At 37.1% G+C, this 13,742-nt stretch overlaps 1 protein-coding gene across 3 annotated transcripts in view; it reads right to left on the bottom strand.

Moving 5' to 3' along the window:
• Nucleotides 1–13,742, bottom strand: part of STXBP6 (syntaxin binding protein 6) — a 248,510-nt gene that overhangs the window by 167,387 nt on the left and 67,381 nt on the right. For 2 of the 3 annotated variants that reach the window (XM_081289401.1, XM_081289400.1), the window contains one exon: nt 1,817–2,005. The exons of the other annotated variant lie outside the window; for it this stretch is intronic. In XM_081289401.1, the coding sequence (XP_081145527.1) occupies nt 1,817–1,970 (154 nt within the window). In that variant the 5' untranslated portion in view covers nt 1,971–2,005. The remainder of the gene's footprint in view (nt 1–1,816; nt 2,006–13,742) is intronic. 3 annotated transcript variants of the gene reach the window in all.

The raw sequence follows: 13,742 nt of genomic DNA, 5'->3' as shown, positions 1-13,742 counted from the left end.
TTAGAAAAAAATCAAACTGCAAATAATGGTGTCATGGTTGCCTGGCCTTTTCCTGCCCCAATTTCCATCAGACTGTTCTCTGCAAGGTCTGATCTACTTTATCTATCCATACTCTCGAAATTCAAAAACCATGAAAAATATGAAGTTTTGCAGAACAAGAGATTTTCCTCCATTAGAATTCAACAAATAAGCAATCCACATCATTTCAGACTTTAGCCTGAAGGACTTGGCAATTTGTAAGGGAAACACAGTTATCCAGTAAGTCCCAGGTCATCATCTTCTATGGCAGAGGAAATGGTTACGCTATTTCACTGAGATGAGGTTGTCATAGTCCTCGTGTCACGCTCGTGGACTTTATGATCAGAAATAGGCAGACAATTGCGTACACCTAAAATCCAAACAATGCTATTCTCTTCTCAGTTAAAAGTATATATTAGGTACAACTCAAGTGGCTCCTGCCTACTGGAAATCTCAATGAAATATTGAGCAAATAACAGCTTAACAAAATCAGAATCATTATGCACTGGGCCCCTGATGTTCCATTCAGATCACACATAAAACAAAATGTACTGGAATGTATTCTATACATTAATGGTATAAACAATAGGATCAAAATTCAAGAATATGAAAGTATTTTAAGGTTTGAATCATTAACAAAATACTAGAAAGGTCTTGGGAAGGGCTACTACTTTCTTTCACTTAGTCATTATATACAAATTGAGACCCTACCGTTATGTCAGGCACTGCTTAGCACACTAAAGAAATACAAATATCTCCCTAAAATAACCAAATTTTATTAGCCTACTGTTTATTTGAGGAGATATTCCAAGGTTCATTTCCTCACATTCATTTAAATAAAAGCTTTGCTCTAAATATTGAAAAACTGTTCTTACCAAAGTGCTGTGTTCTTATTTTAACCTAAGTCTTACAAATTTACATATTCTGATTAAAAAGTTACTTCCATCTTGAAATGAATTCTGATAAATAATCTGAGGCTTAGTTTTTTAAAAAAAATTTAAAAGGGGCCCAAAATAGGTTTATTCCCGAAACACAACTGAAAGAAATTTTTTTTATAAAAATGAATTAAGGTAAGCTTAATTATTCCATTACTTTTCTATAATAAATATGAGGAAAAATTACAAATGCCTCTAGTTCTCAGATTAGTATCACCCACCCATGGAAATTTATCCAAATTTTATCTCAGAAAACTCAGAATGAATCCACAAGAAATCCCACAGATCTCCCATAATCACAAACAGAAAGAAAAATAATCCAACAAAATCTAAGCTTAATAAAACAGATGCCTCTTTCTGACAAGCGATGGCTGTCAGGCAAAGCAATGATTTGTGAACCAAATCTTTCTCATGTTACAGAACGTGCCAATATTTATCTCAAGACAAAGTGTTACTAATTATTGGCAATGGTCTAGAAAAAGCAAGTCAATGAAACTCAAGCTGCTAGTAATGACAATTATGCAAATACTAAGAATTATTCTGAAAAAAAAAATCCACAGAGGACAGAGCCTTCCTACTAAGGAAGGTATGAACAATCAAATGTGTCTGCCAGACCCTCTGCAGGAACTCCTAATGATCTGGAAATACATTAAGATTGAACCTCACTGCCCTTCCACCAGAAGGCAACCAGAAAAACAGAAGCACCTCAAGTTAATAAGAATCAGAAGGTGACAACAGAGGAAACAGAAAAGAAGAATGGAAGAGCAGACATCTACAAAATGATTATGACCCTCCTGGAACCTGAGAATCAACTGTTTAAAATGGTAGTTGTAATAATAACACGAATTTTTGGTTTTCATTACCTGACAGGCAGATATAAGTTAAATATTCGCCTTGACCTCCAGTTGCCAAAAAAGGAATCTTTTTCTTTGTCCTCCTCTTGACTTGGACAGCTCCCAGCATCCTTTCATCAAGAGGTGCAAAAATTTCCTTGCTGATGGCAGATTTGGCACTCATCGTAGAACAAGCGAGGAGGAAAAGGAGTCAATTTTCTAAAGAGGGAAAAGAAAAGGAAAAGTTGGAATTGACAATATTGTAGGGGCTCATAAAATAATGAGCACCACACTGATTCACAGGAGTACTTTTCAATAAGCAGTTTAACTTCTCACTTGCTTGAAATGCATTTCAGAAACATTAAAAGCAAGGTCTTTGTATATGTGTTAGCCATGGAAAAATACAAACAAAATGAGGATGCCTCTTTACTCCCTGAAAATGTCAAACACAACGTGAGTGGAGCCACACAGAATGAGATCTGAGCAGCTAGTTGATTTCTACCCCAGTTGTACCTCACTCTAACTGGCAATAGGCACCCACTTTACATGCATTCTGTAAGGAATGCGACTTCACACTTCCAGTTGAGAAGGCTTTCTACCAACCAACAATCTGTAAAAGTTCTTTATGTGTCCCTTCTAAAGCTCCTTTAACTCTAATAATGTAAATCTATTTCCCTAATTTCCATTTATAGTGGAAATAATTATATCATCTTCTACATAATAATTATATATGCAACAAAAGATCATTAATTTAATCACTCTTCAGCTGTTTTTGATCAAGCCAAGTAAGGAATTTATTTATTAGCCTCATGCACCAGGCCCTAGTTTCCAGTTCTCCTCTGCATCTTGTTGCCATGCTCTGGAGTCTTGCCAAGTTCTGCACATTTTTCTTCAGCCAAAGTGGACACAGAATTCTTTAAAAATATCTGACTAACCCCAAGTATTTTGGAAATGTTACCAGGCAGTTCCCACATGTTCTACTCTTATGGTTAACTGGCAGTGGGCGCCCAATAATTAAGAAAATATAGCAGTATGTTGCTGACTCACATAACCCCGTCCCCCACTGCCCAACTTACATGCACAGTTATATTTAGTTTTCCAGTAGTTGTACTTCCCTGATGCTCTCAATTCTGCTTGTGTCTATTGTATTCAAGGTCAATTTGAACACTAACTCTTACTCAACTTAGAAAATGTTCTCTATTCCATCACTCTATCCATAGTGATCTATTTAATCACTCACCACCCAACATGTGTTTGGACAATTAGAAAATCAGAATTAAAGGTGCAGAGAGAGCCTTTGGTTTGTCATGCAGGTTATATTGAGAACTCAGAGATCCTGCGTATGGATCAGTAGCACAGCTATACATAGTAACAGCAGCTCAAAGAGTTGATCAGAAAGCTGTAAAATTGAGCCAATCGGTGAACAAACATCTACTACGTGCACTTTATGCTTAGTATTAAAGATATAAGAAAAAATTAAACTACATGTCTTCCAAGAGTTGACTGCTGACCATATGGAAGGTTTCATTTAAATACTAATGATTTATCTGAGGAATACATGAGAGGATTTTTCCCAGTACAAGATTCACAAATGCTACCAACACAGCCGGCCTCCTGTAACTTGTCCACACCTATACCTTCTTGGTTGGAAAATATACATTAAAAACAAAAAGTCCCTCTAGTTAAAGAAATTTCTCCTAGTCTTAATTCTATAATGAAGCATGTTTCCCTAATGACACCAAGAAAGTATATCAACTTATAACACCAAAAATACATACCTAAAGATGTAGACATTAGAGATGTACCCAGATCTCCTTGTGCTTTGCTCACAACATTTTTATCATCACCACCAGGTTCTTCATGCTGGCCAAGAAAATGACAATGTACTGACCACTAACTGACATACTGTCATTTCCTACAGGTTAGCAAACAGAACATCCCCCATGATTTACATGTTCTTAGGGGATTATTACATTTTTTTTCTTTTTGATACTAAGGATTGAACCCAGGGATGCCTAACCACTGAGCTATACCCCCAGCCTTTATTTAATATTTCATTTAGAGACAGGGTCTGGCTTAGTTGCTAGGTGCCTCAACAAGTTGCTGAGGCTGGCTTTGAACTCGAGATCCTCCTGCCTCAGCCTCCCAAGCTGCTGTGCCACTGCAACTGGCTACAATTTTTTAACTATGATTTTTTTTTTAATAATGAGGATTTTTTTTTTTTTAAAGATACACTCTAGCTCCAAGGCCTCTCACTTCTCACCATTTAGGGACATGTTTAAAAAGAGAGAGAGAGCAGTATTCATGCAGTGGCTTCAAACCATTCTGTAAGCAAGGAAGAAAGACATTCCCCAACACATCAGGCACTCCCTGACCAGAGCCTCCCAACTGGCATGGCTTTTGCTTTTCCATCTTAGTTCGAATTTTTCTAGAACTAGTTAAAAAGAAATAAAAAGGTCACTTTATTGTGCAAAAATCCATCAGAAAAATAAGAAAACAGATGCATAATTTTACCATAAATTTACCAAAAATACCTTTTTTATTCTTTTAGAAAAACTATTGAGAAATGAAAATGACCTTTTGTTGTTTTTATCATACTGATATTCAATGGCCAATAACAAATAGGGGGGGTAAGGGTAAGAGAGAAAAAATCAGTAACTTCAGTGAGTTTTGAAATCAACAAACTCAGGTTCAAATTTTAACTGCAACACATAAAACCTGTGTGATTTGTGTAAATCTCAAAATCCCTGACCCTAAATTTACTTACAACATGAAGATATCTTCACCTACTTCCTAGAATTAAAGAACTAAAATGAAACAATGTGTGCAGATCACTGATTCCAGTACCTGAAAAATTTTTTAAAAAATGCTTAGTTGTGGTGATTTTTTATTAACTTTCCTACTATAATAGAATAATAAAAGAGCCTCTGAACTTGTATAAACTGAACAAATGTAACCACCCACACCAGAAGGTATTTATAAAAGTGAAACCCAACTTTAGTCACTAAAGCCTCACTTTTCTCACTCATGGGCATGAAATTCTCTATGTATGATAAATAGTCTCTTAGATGGCAAGCTGTGCACTAAATGTTATGAGAATGAAGAATTTACAGATTTCAACAGGAAATTCACTAGTAGATTATCAGACTCATTCTATGAAAAGTCATCAAAAGCTTTTGTTAGGGCAATGATACTAATGAGCCTATGTAGAGCACATACGTGTTGAATATGTTTTCAATGTCACACTGGGAATGTAATGTAGCATGGATAAGAAGGGAAAGAATAAGAAAGTAAAAGGGTGACTCTTGTAGTTGTTTGACAATAACTTTGAGAGTGTCTCTACAGGAATCCCAAATCAGGTTGTGTTTGTGAGTCCAGGATTGAGGGCTTTTAAAATGCACAGACTCCTGCACCATCCTTCAAAACCACCAAATCAGAATCTTAAAATCTGTATTTCAAACAACTCTCTGATTCATACTCTTCCATGCAGTCATCCTGCCACCTAATTTAAATCTATTACCCTAAAGAGAAACTTTGGGTCTGGACTAGCAAGGTGGAAATAGGAATGAAAATGAAGAATCAATTCATGAGAGAATACAGGCAGACAGTGCACAGGATTTCTTTTTTCTCTTCATTTCACCAAGCAGCTTTAATGAGTTCTTAAATCTTTGTTGGTAATTCAATGTCCAGTCCAAGACCAGGGCCCCATTTTAAGGAAGCAAGATAAATACAAAAGCAATCATGCACCAATGACCACTTGTTACTCCAATCTGCATGACCCACGGAAGCTTTTTCTTTCCCAGGTCCATAGCTTCTATAGGACACAATTACAAAGCTTTTTCATCCAAGAAGCCAACCTAGTATTGATTTGCAAGTCAAAGCAACTGGCTGCCTTGAGTGGTAGTTGCAGAAACTAATCACAGTTCTGATCTTCTTCAAGGTCTTTTTCATTCATGCTTTTCTTACTTTAAGCCATATATTTAATACATATCCACTTAACTTGTGCATGTCTACTGTAGTGGGATGGCTTTCCACCACTCAAGTAACCAGAAAATAAAATAACTATTTAGGCAAGTGTAAGAAACTGAAGAAAACTCAGGGGCAGGGCAGGTGAAATGCATAATTTAGGGCATACAGGTGTAAGGTTTTGTATTCAGATAATAACACTGTGGGTTTTCAGTAGAACTGATGTTTGTCCTCCACTGGCAAGAGACTAGGAAGGAGTAGGGACCTTCAGCCAACCAAAAACCACCACTGACAAGGCATTCATTATCATGCAGGGGATTCTAGAGGAGCAGAGCCTTAAATCTGAGAGGAAAGAGAAGTGCCATCCATTCAGCTTAATACTATCAGATTCTTGATTTATCTAACATCACTAACTCCTCTCTTTATCTAAGATTATTAACCTCTCTCTTCTAATTCCATGTTTAACATACAGCCTTTCCATCATGTTTTGGCCCTGGTTGTGCCAACACAGGTATTATGGACTGTGTGCCAGCTAAACTCTGTGCTGTAAATGAATAACCACAATTCCTGGTTTTACACATCAGCCTCATGAGGCAGTTAATGTGATTCAACTCTGAGGCCGATGTACTTGATATGCTGAGAGCATATGTCAGTGTCTCTCAAGCTCAGAGCCAAGGTGATGTCATCCTGGAAGACTTTGGGAGAAAATCAGCTGGTCTTCCCTAGTGCATGGGAACACCAGTGAGATGAACCTAAACAATTTAGAAATGAGAGAAATAAGATTACTGTCTAAAATTGGATTTCTCTACATTGCCACTTTGTTTTTAAAACAGTTTTTGAAGTGTAACTTCAACCCCTCACCCATAACCTGTGAGAAAAGTCATGCCTCCAGTTTTGTTGCCTTCCTGACTTTAAAGATGTGCATCTATCTGTAGACTGAACATTTCCACCAATACCTAACCATGATTCTTCCTTTTCCCTCAAATCCTTCAGTTTCCCATAACAACCATTCAATCGCCAAGCCCTGTGCATTTGATTTAATATTTCTGGACTCCAGTTTTTTTCATTCTAACTTCTTCTGCCTAAGTTGCAGTCTTCACCATCCTGGGCCTGAATGATTTTCATGGCTCCTCTAAAAGGACTACCATTTTGCTCCAACTTCAATGCAATCAACCCTCTACATTGTCCAATGTCATTCTACAAGATGAATATGATTGAAGCATAATTGTATTTAATTGTTTCTTCTCCATGCCTCACATCTTGACCTTGACAAGGAAAGGGTCAATGTTGTAAATGTTGAAACCAAAATAAAGTTACATTATTTTCCTTAAACACCACAGTATATAGGGTGTATAAATACTAAGTGTTACAAGTTAGATGTTATCATACAATCATTAAACCTAAAAATGTTAATTTTGCTCCAAAGTCCATAAATATCACCTGGTAATCCGAAAATATGCAACTTTTAGGGAAATGGATGGCATTAGAGAAGATTATGCTAAGTGAAGTTAGCCAATCCCCCAAAACAAATGCCAAATGTTTTCTCTGATATAAGGGGGGTGACTCAAAGTGGGGTAGGAAGGGAGAACATGGGAGCTCATATATAATGGCATAATTTGGCATGAACATACTTTATATACAAAATTATGAAAAACTGTGCTGTGAATGGATAATTATGAATGTAATACACTCCACTATTGTCATGTATGTAAGAAATAAAAAAAATAAATAAAAATAAAAAAGAAATACCACCAGGTAAAAAAAAAGAAAGAAAGAAAATATGCAACTTTTTATGAAAAGAAAATTTTACTATTTCATATTTCATATCAAGGAGATAATCTGAGGCAACATTAGCTACTTACACAATAAGAATTTTAGTTCCACTAGACAATTTTTTCCATGTGTTTCCACCAAGACTCTCAACTCATAGAAATTAAAAGGAGAGTCAGATAAGTCACTAGAACAGACAGATAATGTTATGGGGTGATACCATTTGACACAATCACTCCAAGTCCAAGACAAACCACAAGGGCTGTCAAGTGGCCTTGCTATGTGGGACAGCATAGAACAGTGGATTAAGAACCTACACTTAAGGCTTCACCAGCCTTACAGAATCAAGACTCAGTTCATAAGGCATACAGAAACTCTTTAACAACATTCTTAAAGGAGATAGAAACTTCTAGACAGAGAAAATAAAAAAGTTATAGGGATATAAGTAAAGCTAAAAATATTCTCTATTCTGTAGAAAAATATTTGAAGAAAGGCAAAGACATGTCATAGAGGAGGAACTCTAAACAAAGATTGCACATTAACATCACCTGTAGTGCCCAGATCCTCATCAAAGAAATTTAGGGGACCAGGGGCCAGGACCTGAAACTTGTTTTCCTAAAGACCTCTTCTGTTTGTTCTGTTGTTCAACTAGGTTCAGAACCATTGTCTTGGGGATTTCCCCCCTAGTATTTCATGAATTATTTATTTAAAAAATTTAAAGATTCAATAAATAAGTATACACGGCAGAAACTCTGTAAAAGCCCTAGTAATGAATCACTAAAGGTTGTATGGCGCCCATAAATTTACAAAGTATTTCAACATTCAATTCCAAATGTAGGATCACGATAGTTGCTAAATGTATCTTCCAAAGTTTGCTTCAAGACTGTAAATTAGAATCTTTCAGTATGTTTTAACGAACAGTACCTCTATTAGTCTAAGTATTATGAAAAAGTGTTATAATTCATCTCTCAGAGATTAAAATCTGAGTTGAAACCCTTTGAACTGGTAACTCTACTATTACAGAAAAATGTGTGAACAAGCACACGTGTGTACTGCATAGACACATGCTTATCACAGATCCACTTTTAAGAGAAAACATTATAAGTAACCTAAATACCCATCCTCCTTCATTATATGGATATAGTATAGCCCATGGTTGTGATGGAATGTTCATATCCTTCTAAAATCATGCCAGAAAAATCCCTGTTCTACACCCAGATCAAAGACTGTAGACATTGACTTGGAAAAATATAAACTATGAAATAATACAGAGTGAAAACAAGGAGGTTACAGAACAGAAAATGAGCTCATTCATTTTACAGAAAGTAAAACTATCTATACAATTATATGCATAAGCAGATGTCTAGAAAAATGTTTGCCTCCACGTTAATATGATTATCTCTCAATTGTGAAACGAGAGGTCAGAGAATCTGCACACCTTATTCCACCATAACCACAGTAGAGTACTCCTTCAAACATTTTGGTTTTGAGATACAATTTTTCCCCTAAAACCTAGAAGCTATATAAAATACATTTTATTAACATCCTATAATCATTATTTTCTAGCTTCTTTCTGACTCCAGTCCAGGCATGGTTTGGGGAGCCCCAAAGGTAAGATTAGAAATTCCCACCCTCAAAAAGTTGTGAGAAAGAAGAACAAATGCTACTATGAATGATCACAAGGCCTAGAAGAAATTTTTTGTGAGAAGAAAATGGCACCCTTCCTCTGAGCAAACTGTAGCCCCATGCCATGATCCACAGCTTGGTGAACAGATTGCCAGCTATGTGTTAGTCTACATTTTCTTCCACAGTGTTTTTGCACACCTTTGTATATGCAAAAACACCACCACCATACACAAAAGCCCTGATCATAATTAATTCTTTACAGAAGAGAAGGAAGAACCTCTTTTCTATCATCAGGCTACTATGAACTATGAAACATGGTTGGCTTTCTTCTCCCTATGTACACAAACTCTTCTTGTATAGGAGACATTATGTTCACAGGATTCTCTGAGCCAGTGACTCATGTCTGCTTCAATTATAAACCTAGACTATTTTCATCTCTTCTTTCCTTGTTTATGCGTTCAAGAAGCACATTCTTCTTGTAGGTTTAATATTCAAAGAACAAACACTGTTGTATACACCCAGACCACAAGATCTGGGTTTACACATGTTTATTTGCAATATGGCTGTACTTTTTAAACTCGTCAATCATCCTAACTTTAACAAATGATATGAGGAAGCCAAAAAAATTTAAAATAACACAACTAACAAATCTACACATACAGGATGTGCCATTTGGATGATTTTTTTTTTTAAGGTGTTAGCTTTTTGTTGCTTTTACAAATACGAGATAAACAACTCAGAGGAAACGTCTATCTGGATTACATCTCAGTTTAAGAGATTTTAGTCCATATTTCTTGGTGCTGTTGCCTTTGGGCCTGTAGTAAAGCAGTACATCATGATGGGGAGCACATAGCAGAAGAAACTGCTTGCCTAATGGTAGCAGGAAGCAAAAACAAGAAAGGATAGGACTAGGGTCCCAAAATCCCCTCCAGTGGCACACCCCCATAATCTACTTCCTCCAACCAGGTCCCACCTCTTAAAGGTCCCACCACTTCCCAGAAGCACCACAGGATGGAAGCCACACCCTCAATACATGGCTTTTGCGGGACACTTGAAATTCAAACCATAACACATAGGCTATATCATTTAAAGGGCTTTTTTTTTAAGGTGAGATAAAGATTTCATAAGCATCCTTCATTATGATACTAGAACCTCCACACTCATGAGTTTAAATTCTAAGGACCAGGGACCAGGTAAGCAGATTCTCTGGTACCCACGTACCCATTCTTCAATAAAGAATGGGAATAAAGTGCCAACAAAAAGACGGGGGGGGGGGGGGGCTTACTGAATTATGACACGATTTTAGCAAAATAAAAGGCAAGATAGGCCTTATAAAGTGAATTTAACCATATTTTTAAAAAATGAACAAAGGGTAAAATAAGTTATACCAAAAAGAGCTCAAATTTTTGGCAGCCTACCTATACTGGGTATTCATGTAATTATGGTATCCAACATCTGGCTGGTAAATCAAGAAAACAATGCATCGGCCTGAAAGCGTCACTTAGTAGAAAGCAGTGGGAACAGATGATTTCAGCCATGTTCAAATACAGACAAAAGCCACACAAGGATTGACTTCAATGAAAACAAACACTTCAATTATGTGCTAGGTGTGGTGCTACTTGCTGAATTAGTGTGCTTTATTTACTTACTCCATAGAGAACACAGAAGAGGGGAAAAGCACTGAACCCATACTAAGAGAAAGAGAGGCTTAGGTAATGGTTCTGATGTTTTCTCTTAGAAGATGGTTTGACTTATAACAGAAGCTATAATCTACCACTAAAAATAAAGGAAAAAATAAAAGAATAAATGCTCCAGCAAGTTTAGGGTCAACTTTTCATAGTGGATATTTATTGAGTCAAATCTCAAGTGAAATTTAAGCATTCTTGATGATGCAAATTCACTTTTGGAGCAGACCGGGAATATAACACTAAAAAGACAATGAGGCTTCAGAGAGAACCTCCAATTTTTAAGTATACAAAACCTATTAAAAAAATCTAAATTTATGATTAAAACAAGCATTTTCTAGAATTTCAAGTCAGAGAAAAACTTTTTAAAATATTCTCTAAATCTAACATCAATTTTAAAACAACATTCTCGGCCTGAATCCCCGATTTGAAGAATGTCACCATTTTACAGTTTCTTGGGAGAGCCATGAAGAGTTCTGCATAATCAACGCATCTTCAGTGTGACACTACACCATGAAGCCTCTCACAACTCAGAAGAAATGTGATACTTCCAGGGTCCATGTTGCTCATCCTTACCTTGTTAGTTTAAAAAGAAAGACTTTGTCCCTCAATGTCTCAATTTCACAGTTGAAACTGCCTGTGGGTTCACTAGCACTTCTCATAGAACATCTAGCCCAGGATTATAATTCCAACTTTAATTGTTTTCCCCAGTGATCAATTTCATGAATTTAATTTATGCCTATGTAATATAATCAGAATGGTGACAGAAAGCCTTGTTCCCAGCCTCCAAAAGCACCTTCCCCTATCTATCCACTACCTCACAATGTGATACAAGAGATCCATATGGTGGGCTGGGGCTGGGGCTCAGTGGTAGAGCCCTCGTCTTGCATGCATGAGGCCTTGGATTCAATCCTCAGCACCACATAAAAATAAATAAATAAATGTATTGTGTCCATCTACAACAAAAAGTATATTTTAAAAAGGCATATATTTAGACATATGACTCTGATATTCAAAAATCTTGATTAATACATTTATGTCCTAGAAGAAGAAATTGTTTTACAGATGATGAAACTAAAGCTGAGAGTGGTTAAATAAGCCACACAGCTTTTGATGGGCACAGTAAAGATTTGAACCTAGGAAGCATGACACCAGAAGTCTCAGCTCTTCCTTACTATTTTGTATGGAAGAAATGAAAAAGGTAAAGAAAGAAATGAGACAGAAATGCATTTTAGGTAAACCAACACAAACTCAACTGACTCACAATTTTGCCTCTGATCAGCCCTGCTTTCTGGTGGACCTGATACCATTATCATCCTTGCCCAGCAGCTACAAAGATAATGGACTGGTCTATAGTCTGAACTCATTCTTTCTCCATCATCTGCTTCTCCTGGTGTGTATGGCTTGCTGTTTAGTTGGCAAAGTGGTTCACATATTCTTTTTAGGACAGAGCTTGTTTTAATTCCACAAATTAAAGTGCAGAGTTGACAGACAATACATTAGCAGAAAGATTCTACAGTGGACCTCTGCTTCCATGAGACCAGAGATCACTGAAGTCTCATCACAGAGGCTCACCACCCTCCTTTCCATCCTAGAAGTTTACAACAGGAGTCAACTCCTGAGATCTTGGATGGCTGCCATGAGGCAGTTTTATGAACCCTGCAGGCTATTTTCCCAACCGGAAAAAGGCTTAAATATGAAAGGCACTTATTTCAAAGGTTTCTGCTAGTTCTCAAGGGAAACTTCTCTTTCCACTTCCTTTACTGTATTACCCGTCTTTGTCCCCCCTCCCCCGCCCTACACTTTCAGTACCTTCTATCTTTTGCTGCCAATGCTTCTGGCAACCTCAAATTGCCTCATAGCTGTGCCCCAAAGCTTCATACAGTTAAAAGGATCTCCACAGGGAATTTCACCCATTCCATTTTACTGAGAAGGAGCTCAGCAAGACCTTCACAAAAGAGTCAACAAAAAACAATTCCAACACCTTTTTAGGTCCTACCTACCAGCAGCTTATAACCCAGTCAAAAAGCACAGACAGGCATTCTTAAGCCTAAAAATTTAATGCATGCAAGAGATCTTAGTGATTGTCTCTCACTTAACTCATAAAGAAGCTGAAGTCCAAGGGTAATTCCAAAGTCATTCCACTAAAGAGTAGCAGAACCAATATTGGAACTAGACATTGCACTCCACTCCAGTACAATGCTTTTTCAAGTAAAAATTAACCAAGCATGAAATGATAATGTAAAATATTACAGCAGTTTCAAGTATGTATAAGGTGAGAAGAGGTGGTAAATTGGGAGAGCAGGGAGAAAAGACAAAGAGAAAACATGACTAATCACAGTAAGGATTCTTCTCATATTCATTTTTTCCCCCTTAGAATTGGCACAAAATTAAGCTCTGGACTGGAATACATCTAGCCCCTAGATTTCTAAACCTTCATTTTTGGCTTTCACCTTCTTTTCCCTTGAATTTTCACAGCTTATGTTTTCTCATATGGCTATTGAGGCCAAAAGAAATGATGGTCTGCCCAAGTGGAACAGCCTTGGGTAGTCTAAGAAGCACAGAAATAACTTTGGCCTTCTCAACCCATAGACCTCAATGATAACCCAAATTAAGAGAAGCTCCTTTGGTGCTCTGAGCACTGGCAGGAAAACTCATCCTGGACAAAGTCACACATACATCATCAGCCTAGGAAGGAATACTCTGGCACTGGTGGTCTCCTGAAAGCACATGCTAACCACTCAGGGGCTGAATCAGCTGTTAAAAAGGTTTTTAAGTACCTATTCCAGGTCTGGCAAACAACAGTAGAAAAACAGGAATGTGTCAAGGCCAGTTCTTGTCTTTGGAACTGCACTCTTCAGCCTCAATACAAAAACAGCACCAGGTGCCTGCAATCTGTAATCAGTGCT

This window comes from Spermophilus citellus, assembly GCF_964194105.1.
Source record: "Spermophilus citellus genome assembly, chromosome: 4".
Taxonomy (NCBI): domain Eukaryota; kingdom Metazoa; phylum Chordata; class Mammalia; order Rodentia; family Sciuridae; genus Spermophilus; species Spermophilus citellus.
This window is presented reverse-complemented; position numbering and strand designations above follow the sequence as displayed.